Source organism: Vigna unguiculata, chromosome 11 (assembly GCF_037176805.1).
Source record: "Vigna unguiculata cultivar grain cowpea cultivar isolate G323 ecotype 2 chromosome 11, ASM3717680v1, whole genome shotgun sequence".
NCBI classification, from domain to species: domain Eukaryota; kingdom Viridiplantae; phylum Streptophyta; class Magnoliopsida; order Fabales; family Fabaceae; genus Vigna; species Vigna unguiculata.
In genome coordinates, this window is record NC_140802.1 from 34,901,474 (window position 1) to 34,917,007 (window position 15,534).

The following is a 15,534-nucleotide window of genomic DNA, read 5'->3' on the forward strand; positions in this document are numbered from 1 at the left end:
CGAAACGGGTTACGTAATCCGTTTCCTGGAAGTGTGAAACGAAATTTGCAATCCGATTCCATGTGTTTTTTTCTCAAACGGGTTTTGGGATCCGTTTGTGCTTTCCCTAAACGTTTTTTTCATCTATTTGTGGTTGGTGAGAACGAGAATCTAAGAAAATAAAGTCGAACCAAAGCCTGAAGAATCTAGGTTTTTAACAAGGCAATGGATGGCTGGTGTTTCCTAAGCTCCACCAACTTTGCCCTCCATTCATAACAAAATTACACCCCCACGTCCACCAATAATAATTTATCACAAAGGCAATTGAGGATGATAGTACCAAAACTACATCGCTTTTTATCAATGCAGTAAACAACAAAGTGACCCTTTTCAGCCTTCGTCCACTCTGATGATGATGCATTTTCATGAGTCTACGGCCATAGAAGTCTCTTCCTTTGGTAATTCGTGACCTCTTTCTACCACTTCGAAGCCATTTGGATGATCTTTTTTGAACTAACCATTCTTGCAATTTAGCTTCTACAACATAAGATACAAGAATGTAAGGATTCGTTGGTTTTTATACAGTCACAGATTCACAGACAAATTCTTCAATGCTGCTAGTTAATAGGTCCAAAAACGGAATTCAAATTTCGTTTCTCTTTTTCTTGAAACAGAATTCGTATTCCGTGTCCCAAAAATGTATAATTATTTCGCCAAATGGATTACATAATCCGTTTCATGAAGATGTGAAACGAAATTTGTAATCTGTTTCACCAAGTTCCATGTGCTTTTGTAATCAGTGAATGTATACTGTGTGATTGGTGAATTTTTTAACGTGAATCATGCAATCTGTTTGAATATCACCATGCAATGAGTTTTGAATATGACATGCAATCAGTTTTCAATTTTTGATACGTGTTGCATTCTTTTCTTTTCTCTAATACGTGTTGCATTCTTTATGCATTATTTTTTTAACATTCTTATGTATTATGTGGTTACCTTGGTTTGTTGACGTATTAAAATATTTTATTTTTATTATAGTTCATTATGGAAGATCATCATTTTAGTTATTTGAGTTTCTTGGATTCTCAAGCGGATTCTCAACTAAATTGTAGTCTCATGTCAGACTTTTCTGATTTTGTTCATGATATTTGCGAACAAGATTATACATCTCATTTTACAACCGATGATATATTCCCAACACGTGAAGATTTGATTAAGTGGGTTAGAGGGGTTGCTTATAATCTTGGATTTGTTGTCATTATTCTAAGATCAGATAAATATAATGGACAACCAGGAAGAAAGACCCATGTATTATTAGGTTGTGAAAGAAGTGGAAAATATAGAAAATACAAGTGTGATACAGAACCGAGTTTATCTGGGACAAGAAAATGTGATTGTCCCTTTAGATTGAGAGGGAGACCCATCTCTCAAGGGGAGGGATGCGTGTTGAACGTAAATTGTGGTTACCATAATCACGATGTCTCATCTACTCTAGTTGGTCACCCCTATGCGGGTAGGTTGAAGTCTACTGAACAGTCGTTGCTTGTTGATATGACTAAAAGTCAAGTCAAACCTGCAAATATACTTCTCACTCTGAAAGAAAAAGATGAGTGTAAGTGTATAATGCAAGATATAGGTACAAACGTTTAATAAGAGGTTCAAGAACTTAGTTACAACAGTTAATGTTGATGTTGGAACGTGATCACTACATCCATTTTAGTAGATGTCTTGATGAATCTGATGTGGTTAGCGATTTGTTCTGGACCCATTCTGATGCTGTGAAGTTGTTAAATTCATTCAATATTGTGTTCTTAATGGATAGTACCTATAAAACCAACAAATATCGGTTGCCATTACTTGAGATTGTTGGTGTGACCTCAACAGGATTAACTTTCTCAGCCGCTTTTGCATTTTTATCTAGTGAAAAGCAAAATAATTTCATTTGGGCTCTTGAAAGGCTAAGAGGTCTGTTTATGACGTGCGAGGGTGGTCCACAAGTCATTGTAACTGATAGGGATCTTGCTCTAATGAATGTTGTCGGCATTGTATTCCCTGAGTGCTATCATCTTCTATGCCGTTTCCACATTCAAAAAAATGTGCAAGCAAAGTGCAAAATGTTAGTAAATTATGTTGATGCATGGGATGTTGTACTGCAAGCCTGCGAAAATGTCATGGACTGTGAAGATGAATTAAAGTTCAACGAGTGTGTTCATCGTCTTGAGCTTGTTTGCCAGCCGTGGCCTGTATTCTTTGAATATGTTAACGGCTCGTGGATCATTCCTTACAAGAAATTCTTTGTGAAGGCATGGACGAACAAAGTTATGCATTTGGGGAATACAACATCAAACAGGTATATTTGCATTTTGCTATTAATTAAATTTATTTATTAATGGTTTATATGATTTCCTTGTATAAATTGTACTAGGGTTGAGTCTGCTCACTGGAGTCTGAAGAAAGTTCTTGGAAGTAGTATGGGAGACCTTTTCGTGTTGGGATGGAATTCACAACGTTATTATCTTGTAGCATAACGAAATTAAAGCGTCTTTTGAAAGAAGTATAAATCTGATCAGTGACTCTTACAAGGCATTGAGTTATAGAAGATTAGTGGGAAATATTTCTCGATGTGCCTTAGAACTCCTTGCTCCAGAGTTGGAAAGATTAAAGAAGATTGGATTCGATAGTAGTCGTTGTGGCTGCATTCTCAGACAAACTTATGGTCTACCATGTGCGTGTGAATTAGCACGATATGATCCTGGGATTATTCCTCTCCAAGAAATTCATGTCATGTGGACTAGGTTGAGCTTCTCCAATGTCTCGTCTTCACAATCTGAAGGGCAATTATCTATTCAGAGGGAGGTTGATCTACTGCTTAATCTTTTCAAAGAAGTTGATATTGCATGAAAAGTGACCATAAAACATAAATTACTTGACATAGTTTGCCCTTCCATGACATCGATGTTACCACCACCGAGTAAAGTTAAGACGAAAGGTGCAGCTAAGAGTCATAGATTAAAGAAGTCAACCAAACGTGATCCCTCATATTTTGAGCATGTGGACGCCTTTATTGAGTCCTCAAGACAAGACACATGTGTTGCAAAAACAGAAAACAAGCTGAAGAGCAAACATGTAATTGAAGAGAAAGTTATACACATGGTAGAACAGTTCAATCCTGTTTTTCATCCTTATATACTCGATGTTGTCGATGTTGTTGCGGATGGTCATTGTGGATATAGATGCATTGTTGCATTGTTGGGTATGGGTGAGGAGTCGTGGCCTCTAATCAGACATGATCTATACAAAGAACTTAGTCAATGGCGAGATGAATATGCAACACTAGTTGGAGGCTATGATCGTCTGGAAGAACTGAGAAAGTCTTTGCTAGTTCAATCACCATCAGGGGTATAACTTCTACACACCAATGTTGAAATTTATGTATTAAAAGTTTTTTATGATTTTGTTTTAGTATAATCTAATTAAATTATATGCAGGCTAATCGAGATAAGTGGATGACTATACCAGACATGGGGTATGCGATTGCTAATCGGTATAATGTAATCCTCGTGTGCTTGTCGTCAGTTCAAAATTTGACGATATTCCCACTTCGTACATCCCCACCTATTTCGCAAAGTCAACATCGACTAATTTGTATCGGACATGTTTACAGTTCTCATTTTGTGTAGGTATATATGTTTATATATATTATTTTTATAAAGAACTTTATTTCTCTATTGACTAATTGCGTATTTACAGGTTCGTCTACAAGAAGGTTGTCCATTACCAACAGTGGATATCATATCATCTAGCAATTGTTACCCAAAGGCAAAAGGCTGGGCATCATTTTATAGAGATAGGATGCAAGCATTCCTAGATTTACACGTAGTGGATCGTAGTTATGTAGATCTCATGGAAGACTGATATTTGTTGATTGTATTAAGTATTTGACTGTTGTTGTTTGTAATTATTTTACCAATATATAAAATTCTAACTCCTTTGGCCAAGGGACGGATATATTTTGGCCTCATTGCTAACATTAAATAACTTAATATAAAATACCATATATAGATGAAATATCTTAATATAAAATTCAATAGAAATGTAAATTCTAACATCAAATACAAATAAATAGTAAATGGACTATCCAGACGTAGATGGTCGACGACCTCGAACTCTACGTCCTCCTCTACTCTCTTCCTCTTCAACGCCATCTCGAGCCATCTGCAATAACTCATGAGTGTGATCCCAAGCAACTGTGCCCTCAGTAACGTCTCTATAGTCTATCATCCGCTGAAGACCGCCTACAATGCATTTCACGAGACCCTGTGATAATAACAAGTTAATGTCAAATATTAAAAGTTACTAATAATATGAATAACTAAATTTATAACATACCAATAAACCACTTGAAGATGATGACGGTGACGTCCTCTGAACTGTTATGTCATCTGGCAAATTCTGACGAAGTCGGGGCACAATCACAAGGCTAGGTCGGTCGACCTCAGCTCCACGTAAAATGTATGGATGGGAGACTCTCCTAAACCACTGCAAATATCCATCTGCACATGAAAAAGGAGCTGGTGCTTGGACCACTTGATGTACAACAAACTGCTCGTGCTTTTTCCACTGATCATCAATAGCCTCAAAGTCCATCATGGGAAGCGAACTGGGCGGTCGTGGAATAGGCTGCATGAAGCCAAATTGTCGTAACACACGCTCCGACATATGACGGTGTACGAGGGTACCAACCCTCAGGAAGCCAGAAAACATGCCATGTGTTACAAGTTGTCGAGCAGCTCTATGTGCTACATATGGGTTCCAAATCATCCCATCATATGTCAAGCCATCCAACTGGACTCTAACATCAGCTATAGCGGAAATGGCGCGTCCAGTGACATAACGTAGAGCACGGGGTTCGGTTTCCACATATGTATCCCGTACTTGCTTCCTTCCCAATGTAGGGAAGTGCTCGTATATCCAAGCCTGTATCAAATAACATTTCATTTAACCATTGTCATATAAAACTAAAAACAAGTAAAATAAAGAAAAATGTTATATAAATGGGTACCTGTAGAAGAGGTAGATATCCAGCTGATTGCTTTGTATTTGAAAAGCTGGCATCTCCTAGCTGCTCATATAAGTGGACAAGAGCAGCAACTCCCCAACCATATGTACGACATGTAGAGAGATCTCTAAATAGCTCGAGATAATGTGTACGAACATAGGTGGCGCTTTTGTTAGCAAATATCGTGCACCCTACAAGGTGCAAAAGATATGCACGTGCAGCAAACTCCCATAGCTCGTTTTCACAACAACTGTCATACAACTCTCTCAACCAGCTAAGTCAGACCTGTGCACCCCGACTTTGATTCAGCTCCACACAAGCCATGGCCCGGTCAACACCAAGAAGTGTCGTCAAAATCTCAACAGAATCTTCATATTCCAGATTTTCAGTGGAGCAAAAGTTTCCACTGATGGAAAGATGGAGAAGTGACCATACGTCATCTAAAGTGATGGTCATCTCCCCAATGGGTAGATGAAAAATATTAGTCTCGGGATGCCATCTCTCCACGAAACTCAATACTAACCCAAGCTCGATATATTCATATAAAATATCGCACAGAGGCGATAATCCAGAAGCTAAGACAAAAGGTGCAACAGAAGGGTGAGGACGTCCTAATTTCTTCACCTTTTTAATATGGGAGACCACTTTCACAGCTCGATCCTAACAAAAGAAACAAAAAAGAATAAAAATACTTAACAACAACAAAATTAAACCCATATAAAAACTTCTTACTGACCTGACCATCCCACATCATGCGTGCAACATGATCCTGGTACCGGGTCAATAAAGATGTATCATACGGACCACCAGGAAATCCTCCACCATCGTTATCAATGCCATGCTCGTCCTCCCGAGAAACGTCAGAAACCTCATTCTCAAGAATATCATCCTGAACCACATTAGCCTCATGCTGACCCCTTCTACGAGCCGAAGATGTGGGTCTCTTCCGTGTACCACCCTGTGTGGAACTCTCGGGTGCATCATTTGAACCGCGTATAGATAAATTTCCTCGTGTCCTAACCATATCTGTAATTCAAAGTTTGAAACATTAGAATCCAATATAAATTTCCTGGAAAAATATCTAAATTAAATAAACAACATGACACGAATTTTGAATTCCGATAACAAATGCATTTTCTGTCGTAATAGCAAAGGTAACAACTTCTCAAGTTAAATTTTTATTGCTTCAACGTGATGAAGACAATTTTCTCTACTGCTTCTAGACTTCTGCACATGGAAGAAATGTTTGTTGGAAGAAATGTTTGTTGGATTTACTGCTTAAATTGGTGACGGACCATTTAAAAGTACTCATACATAGACACACATGCAAAAAAAAATGTCACATACTTGGGGCGCGTTCATAATGCATAATCTTTGGGTCCAGGTTTTTAAAAATATCAAATGTGTCCAGTATTCTTTTTTTTTCCCATTTCACACACATGTTGCTCCAACACTCACTCCTTAATTACATTCAACAATGTTAAAAAAATTGCACACTCTAAAAAACCAAGAAAACCACCAAAACGAATTAGATTTCACCTTCCTCCAACACGGATTACACAATCCATTTGCGTAAAAATAAAAAAAAAATGAAATGGAATGTGTGTTCCGTCTCCCAAATCTCTCTTTGCTCTTTCTGCTCTCAATCTCAGTTACATTACCCACCCCTTTGTGCCTCCCCTCCACCCACACTTATCCCACGCGCCTCCTTATTGTCATCCATTGTGAACCACTTTATTGGCCCCTCTCTCTCATTGCACCCCACTCTTCCCTTAGGTTGTATTCCTTTTTCAATTCAAATTCAATCATTAACACTCTTCTCTCCACCTCTCCAACCAGTTTAAGGAAATAGAGATTGTGATTCTATTAAAACATGCTTTATGACACTAAAATGGGTTTCACACTCGAAAAACGGAAAAAATACCTAAACGGATTCCACAATCTGTTTCCAAGAAAATAAAAAAAAAAATTGAAACGGAATGTGTATTCCGTTTCATCTATGTAGGAAACGGATTTCACAAACCGTTTTAGAAAAAAAAAACCCTAAACGGAATGTGTATTCCGTTTCATCTACCTAGGAAACGACTTTCATAAACCGTTTCAGTAAAAAAAAATAAAAACCCTAAACGAAATGTGTATTCCGTGTCATCTACCTAGGAAACGGCTTTTAGAAACCGTTTCAGTAAAAAAAAAAACCTAAACGGCATGTGTTCCCATTCACGCATGTTACAAATGCTTCAGTGAAATATTAAAACCAAGACATGGATCAGTGAAATATCGCTAAAATCAATTAAAATATACACACTTAACTGCGCAAATGGAGAAGATGGGGTTGCACGAAAAGAGATAAGGAGGCTGCGTGCGCTGTTGAGGAGAAGAATAGTGTGCACCGGAGAAGAAGACTGTATGGAGGCTCTGGGAGAATAGCGGGAGAAGAAGGATGAGGAGTGTGTGGAGGTGCGGAGGCTGTGTGGGAAGAAGAGGACAACAATGGGATAAAAGACCACCTAGGTCAAAGATTCTTGGGGGTGCAGGCTGCAGGGAATTTGCTTTATTGGGGTGCGTTTGGGGGTGCAGTGTATGGTTTCGGGGGGTGCAGAGGATACGCGGTGAAAGAGATAGTAACTGCTTTTTCTACCATGGGCAAAGATGAAAATAATTTAGGTTTTGGGGGTACAGGAGAAATCATTGGAGGTGCAGGGAGAAGCCCCCTTTTTTAAATTATTAAATTCTATAGGTGGTGAGATGGTTGCTATCTTCCTGTTGTGTGCATAGCCAACACTTATTTGTTTCTAATTTATGGCCCACACTATTTTCTCGGTTCTAAATGATTGAATTCTTGAAGTGTCAAGTGGACCGAGGAAGAAAAATATATATACATATGTATATAATAATAATAATAATAATAATAAGAATAAGAATAAGAATAATAATAATAATTAAATGTGTTAGGATCATTATATTATTATTAACCAAAGTATTAAAGTGATCTAATTAATTAAATCTATGACTAAAAACAAATATATGTCATGTTATATTAAATGTGTAGAAGGGCCAAATTAGAAATATTGAGATTTAAGTAAGTAACTCAAAGAAGTTACAAAAATTGTAACTCGTTATATTTATGTTCCTTTCTCTTTCTCCATGGTGAGATGAAAAAGTTTATTTTTAGCATTGAGAAGGATGTTTTGTCTGTTTATAAAACTTTTGGGTTGCCATGGATGTCTTTGTCGCTACAATGGTGAATCACTAAACATGTGGTACATTTCCTAATTAAATTTAAAAATAATATTATAAAAAAGAAATGAACACGCGATATATTGAACCAATAAATTATTTAAAACGGCTAAATATTGCATAGATACGATGAGATCATATTAAAATATTTGTCACAAATTCACATAAAGGTATTATATTAAAATATTTGTCACAAATTCACAGAAAGGTATTCTATTTGAAGTAGTTAATGAGATTTTTAGCAAAACTTAATTGTAAACCGATTAGTATAAACAAAACGGGAATGATATTTCGACATATATATTTGACACAGTTTTGACATATCCTATGTGTCAATTATTTTTTTAATTCAAAATTCATTATTTTTAAGTTTGTGGGTTGGTCTTGTACGTGTGGGTTTTAAGAGAAAATGGCACTGTGAGCAACACAGAGAGAAGAAAAAAATTAAGGAGCAAGAGAACAAAGCAACGCGAGCAACACCATTCAACGAGCAACACCATTCAACTCTATTTCCTTAAATGAACAAGAGAGGAAACAGAGCAACACCATTCAATGAGCAAACGGAGAAAATCATCATACAACCACCATATTTACCCACAGGGAAGCATTCAGCGGCGCCACTGCAGCGATAAGAGAAGCAACGATTGTGTTTTAGGGTTTTCGAGAGCCATCGTTGGCTTATCATTGTGCTTGTGAGTTCATTTTTTGATTGAACCTTTTTTCAATTCGTTTTTTGCGTTTGTGTGTGTTGAGCAATTTTTAGGGCATTCGTGTTTGGGAATTTTAATTATTTTGCAATGGTATCACGTTTGGGATTTTTGGTAGAAACTTGGTCTACGATTGGGATTTTATATTTGATGTTCTTACTGTGTAATTTTTTATGTTGATTTGTTTCTACATTTCGTGCAGTGTAAACAAAAAATAAATTATGCAACCAGCACGGACACATAAGTGGGGATTCATGTGAACATAAGTGGGGAGTTGCGTTAGGTTTTTCGAACAATAACGTGTCAGCTTTATGCAGATTTGTTTCTGCCATTCATCCAAATCCAAGTATCTTCGAGAATATGACTTATTAATTAGGACTTAGAAGTTACTCATGTACATTTATTGGATTGTGGACCATAGTAATGTACTTGAAATTTGAAATGAATTGTATTTGTTGGACTAATTGTAAATGACATATGTATTGTAAATGGATTTGGTATTACATATGTGTTGAACAATATGGTTTGTAGATGATAGATATTCTGTATAAATTTTGGAACTCTAACAGATTACATCACTGGTGATACCTAAGTTGTGAGTAATGTGTACAAAAACCCCAACCCAGGTCCACACTTATTTCCACATGACTCCCCACTCTTTATGCAGATCTGTTTCTGCCATTCGTGCAAATCCAAGTATCTTGGAGCTGTCAATAAAAGACCAATTGTGGAACAACGATGATATATTGAAGGAGCACTGTTTTGGTGGTTGGCGATGTTAAATGATTCGGTGAAGATTAATAGGAACATCTTAGTGTTCTTATTAATTTTTCTTCTTTTTCTTCAAGTTTTGTAAGGCATCTTTTAAGGCGATGAGTTCCTTGTAGTTATAAACGATGAGAGAGAATGAGAGAGAAATAAGAACGTGTGAAATGGTTTTAAAATGTGTAATTCATGTTATGTTATAATAATATACTTCATCTCAGTTTGCATGCTTTCATTCTCTTTCTTAAGTCTCTCAATTTTGCCATTTGTATATAAAGTCTTTGTTCCAATCCAGTACAGCCTTGGAACCTAAAAAATTCAGTAACCCACCCAACCTTGGAAATGCAATTAAGGTGGATTTGGAAGTACCTTGAGGAACTTTCTTAAGTTTAAGTGTGGGGGATAACATACCAGACTTATGTGAGGAGTAGAATAAGCTGAAATGTGTGAAAAATTGGATGGAAATAAAAGTAGCCAAGAGAAAATCAAAGCAAGAATCCTGTCCAAAAATGATTAAATGCTAACATCATTTTAGGCATTTAATCATCCTTCTTTGCACTTTGTTCTCAGAAATATTGTGCCTAGCTGAGATTTGTTGGTTTATTTCATCTGCTAGGTGCCAATTTGATTGTGATTAGTTGGAGAAAAATTATTCTTGAATTGGACTTCAATTGGGCAGTCTAGGTGATTCAATTTTAGTGATTCTAGTATGAGCTTTGAACTTATTGTTTTTGAAGAAATATTGATGTCTTTGGTTTGTGTCTTAAAGCTAATGTGAGCTATTAAATTGAACAACCTCTTAAAGGTAATACCATTCTTTAGAACCAAATTCAATGGCCAAAAAAGAACTATCTTACATGCATTACTGCCATAGTTAAGTTTGACGAGTGATGTAAACTAGTTGCACTAGATTCACTAAATAAGCTAATTCTAACTAAGGAAAAACATAAATGTTTAATTGTACCAGACCCTAAACTGTAATTCTAATTCGGAAAGTGAACTTAATTAAGACTATTATAACCATTCAGTACGTGCTAAGCGTAGGGGTCGTATATGCTAACTAATAATTATGTATAGTTCAAAACTAACTTATAAAGTCTAAACTAAACTTAACTCTAAAACCAAACTTAGCTATGAAACTAATATCAAAACTAAGCTAGAATTTGGAAAAGGTACACTACAAGAAGAAGTACCTACAATGATATTAATATTAATCACTAAAAATTATAAATATGTCACTAAGATCATTTTGTGACAATAATTAAGATGTCACTAGTACCTTTGTCACTATTGTACTTGTGACAATATTTTTATATATCACTAAAATAAAATTATATTGTGACAAAAATGATTGTCACTAATAATTTTCTATAATAGTGACAAAAATACATTATTACTAAAATTAAATTATATTGTGGTAAAAATAATTGTCACTAGTAATTTGATGTAATAGTGACAAAAATACACTATCACACATATTCGATAAATTAGTAGTCGCTAAGATATATTTTATATATAATAACAATATTAATACTCTAATTACTATTATATCTTTGACAATATTTTAAAATGTCATTATTATTTCATATATTTTTGGACAATTATGAATTATTTTTTAATAATTATCATTAGAAATTATGTTAATACTTAATTGTCAAATTTCTTCCATATCATAATAAATAGAAAAATAATTGAAAGGTGTAAATTAATAACAAAGAAAATAAATGTACATCAAATATAAATATTCAAATATAAAGTATCAATTACATTTAAATAAAAAAATATACTATAAATATATACTAATGAATCCAAATATAATACATATGATCATTTATAACTCTATTTCTAAATTAAGTGTTCTCTTTTGTGTATCTTCATCTTGACCTCGAACAAATTGTTTCGCCATATTCTCTTTTTGTCATTATGTATTGTGTATGCCCTTTGAATGATTCAACTGTATTCCGACACAGTTCTTTTTTAATTTCTTCTCCATGTACCTCATTCCCATTCATCAAATCATCCTGTAAAATATTGAAATAGAATCATTAACATCATGATTATATTTACAAGGCCAAACAATAGTAAAAAATAAAATCAATTTTAATCAACTCCAGACTTACCTACAATAGTAAGTTTATAGGACATAAAGATTGAAGATTGGTGTGCTTGAGTGGAAATAAATATGAAAACAATCAATTAGGATGACAATAAAGCAAAATATTAACATCTAAGGAAAAGAAAATGAAACTGCATGTTAAGACTACATGAAATCACTACTTTATTAGGGGTTAATGAAAACATGTTGATAATACGTTAACAATGCTGAATTTTTCTGAAAAAAAGAAAACTGTTGGTAATAGCTTTAATAGGGGTTAGACCGGTCATAATTGCCAAAAATAACTCATGTTTAAAAATTATCTCTTGTAGTGACAAAAGTTCATAATAAAAAATATGTACCACTAAAACATTATTAATTTGTTTTATAAAGATTTTCTTTGACGAGAATTCTCTCAATAAATTAATTTATTAGAAAACCTATCACAAATATTTATTATTAAAATATTATCACAAAATTAAATATAACGTCACGTAATTCATCAAATTTTGTGATGAATTTAATGTGGTCGGATGAAAAGTTATTTTTAGCATTGAGGGTGATGCTTTGTCTGCTTCATTTTGGGTTACCATGGACCTCTTTGTGGTGCAATCACTAAACTTGTGGTGTACATTTGTTAGTAAAATTTAAAATAACATTATAAAAACAAAGAAAAAAATGAACACGTGATACATTGAAAAAATATATTATTGTAAAATAAGACAGGCAAATATGGCATAGACACTCTTAGATGATATTAAAATAATTGTCAAAAGTATACAAAAAGATATTGTATTTGAAATATTTAATAAGATTTTTAGCAAAACTTAATTATAAACCGATTAGTATAAACAAAATAATCTTCACAACGAAGATGAAAATTTAAGTAAGAAAGTTTTTAATTTAGAAGGTACGAATGGATACTATTTATTGACAAAAGTAGGTGATACATCTTGCATAATGGATACACCAATCTTTATAACAATTCCACTATAAAAAATTATGTACACACTTTAGGTAAGCTAAAAATAATCACGCCCAGCAACTAATGTCAAAGCAGCAACCAATCGAAATGGAGACACTCACAATTGATCTTACGAATTAGAGTACCTCTAACCTTTTATGACAGAATGAGTAGAGTTTCAAACTATTTTTCGCGCTTCTAAAATATCTCTTTATCTCACAAAGAAAGAAACATATAGGTAAAGAAAACTTTACATATATTAAATTGATTGTTAAATTGATTGAAAGTAATTGTCGATCGATTAATTTTATTTTAATAAGTAAAATCAAGTGATTCATTATTATTTAGTCAATTTTGATATGCACATACTATTTAATTTATTAAACACATTTTTAACATATTAAATAACACCTTTTTATTACCTTCACAACGAAGATGAAAATTTAGGACAGAATTCGTTTGAAGTTTTTAATTCAGAAGGTACAAATGGACCCTATTTGTCGACAAGAGTAGGTGATACACGCTTGCATGACAGATACACCAATCTTTATAATATTAATCCTCCATAAAAAATTATATAGACACTATATAGGTAAGCCAGAAAAAATCACAACCAATGCAAAGTAGGAGTGGTTAACTTTTCTTTTAGTGGGATTTTGCAGTGCTGAAAATGAGTGTAACGTGCTTCAAAAGTTGAATAGGATTAGCATTTAATATATATGGAGTTAATGACTGTAGACTGAATTTGTTTGCACTTTAAGTTCTATATGTTTATCCGAAGTAGAAATTATACACACCTTAAAAACATGAAATATATAATATAATTTAATTTACGGATTGATAAGAACGGGTGCATAGCTTGGCCTCGTTATTAATTAGGGAGAAATCTAGTGTTAATTAATGTTAATTGAAATATGGTTTCACGTGATAAACCTGTGTTATTGTTGTATTGGCTTCAGGAAATAGAACACAGTTTAGCTTATAAATATAGACCAAAACTAATTTGAGGTTTCATCAACATATCCATCCACCAACCTATTACCTTGAGTATAGTTAAGACAGAAAAAGTATGGAGTGCAAGAGTGAAGAGCGTGTCTCAAAGCTACTTTCAGCTCAAACCCATGTTTGGAATCACATTTTCAGCTTCATAAATTCCATGTCCCTAAAATGTGCAATTGATTTGGAAATACCTGACATCATACACAAGCATGGTGAACCCATGCCACTCTCACAACTCACTGCTTCACTATCAATGAATCCTTCCAAAGCCAACAACATCTACCGGTTGATGCGAATCTTGACCCATTCTGGGTTCTTCTCTGAAGTGAAGGTGAATGAGAATGAGGTTGAAATGGGTTATGTGTTGACGGATGCATCCACTCTGCTATTGAAGGACAACCCCTTGAGTGTGACACCTTTCTTGCATGCAATGCTTGATCCAATTTTGACAAAGCCATGGCATGGATTGGCTACATGGTTCAGGAATGATGATCCCTCGCCATTCCAAACAGCACATGGGATGAAAATATGGGACTACGCTGGGCGTGATCAAAAACTGAATCAGCTTTTCAATGATGCGATGGCGAGTGACGCTGAATTGGTTTCCAATGTGGTGATTGAGAGGTGTGGGGGAGTGTTGAAGGGGTTGGAGTCAGTTGTTGATGTTGGGGGAGGCACAGGTACCATGGCAAAGGCGATTGCCAACGCATTCCCTCACATAGACTGCACCGTATTTGATCTCCCACATGTTGTTGCCGACTTACAAGGATCTCAGAACTTAAAATTTGTTGGAGGTGACATGTTTGAGTGGGTTCCTCCTGCAGATGCCGTTCTATTGAAGGTAAAATTTGATTATTAAGTAGTTTTAGTTTTGGACATTGGTCCCTGATTGCGTTGATTGATGATGCAGTGGATATTGCATGACTGGAATGACGAGCAGTGTGTGAGAATACTGAAGAAATGCAAGGAGGGAGTAAAGAAGAAGGTGATAGCGATAGACATGGTGATGGAGAGTGAAAAGCTTGATTATGAATCAACTGAAACACAGCTCATGGTTGATATGGTTGTGATGGTGTTGTATCCTGGAAAAGAGAGGACTGAGAAAGAATGGGCTAAGATCATTTTCTCTGCTGGTTTCAGTGACTACAAGATAACTCCAATCGTGGGTTTGAGGTCTCTCATCGAGATTTATCCCTGACAGTTATACCCTCTTTTGGACTGTTCTGTGTGCCATATTATTATTCTATAACTCCACTGCTGCCAAGGAGAAGCACTATGCACCAATAAAATCCCTTCAATTATCTTGTATTTCATTCACTATGTTGTGATGGAATGGAATCTATATATGAAATGCTTTTTCTAATTTGTTTTTCATCTGTATATGTCTCTCTCTTTCCTTTTCCTTTCTATGTATGATTACTCAAGCTCGAAACTTTTCTTTTGTGTTTGTGTTCACATCACTCTTCCAGTACGCAGTCACATCTCCAATAATTGCATTGATAGATATCTCAGTGGATCTTATGCATTTTACCAAATTAGTATATTTTTCCTACCTTTCATCAATATATATATATATATATATATATATATATATATATATATATATATATATATATATATATGAAATTAGCTTTTTTACTGTATTTTTCTTTCTTAATTGGTTATGCTAAACGTGATAGTACTTTTCAAATTATAAATAAAGACAGATCGAGTATCTACCTTTATT

General features: G+C 34.7%; 2 protein-coding genes across 2 annotated transcripts; both read left to right on the forward strand.

Annotated features, from left to right (window-relative positions):
* Positions 1 to 2,937: 2,937 nt before the first annotated feature.
* Positions 2,938 to 3,897, forward strand: LOC146881842 (uncharacterized). The gene is made up of 3 exons (XM_085669368.1): positions 2,938 to 3,381; positions 3,471 to 3,533; positions 3,733 to 3,897. Exons 1-3 carry the CDS (start codon positions 2,938 to 2,940, stop codon positions 3,895 to 3,897), a joined length of 672 nt encoding a protein of 223 aa, XP_085525494.1.
* Positions 3,898 to 13,817: 9,920 nt separating this feature from the next.
* LOC114170700 (putative O-methyltransferase 3) lies at positions 13,818 to 15,182 on the forward strand. Its single transcript, XM_028056232.2, has 2 exons — positions 13,818 to 14,649; positions 14,719 to 15,182. Exons 1-2 carry the CDS (start codon positions 13,879 to 13,881, stop codon positions 15,004 to 15,006), a joined length of 1,059 nt encoding a protein of 352 aa, XP_027912033.2. The 5' UTR covers positions 13,818 to 13,878; the 3' UTR covers positions 15,007 to 15,182.
* The last annotated feature ends 352 nt before the right edge of the window (positions 15,183 to 15,534 follow it).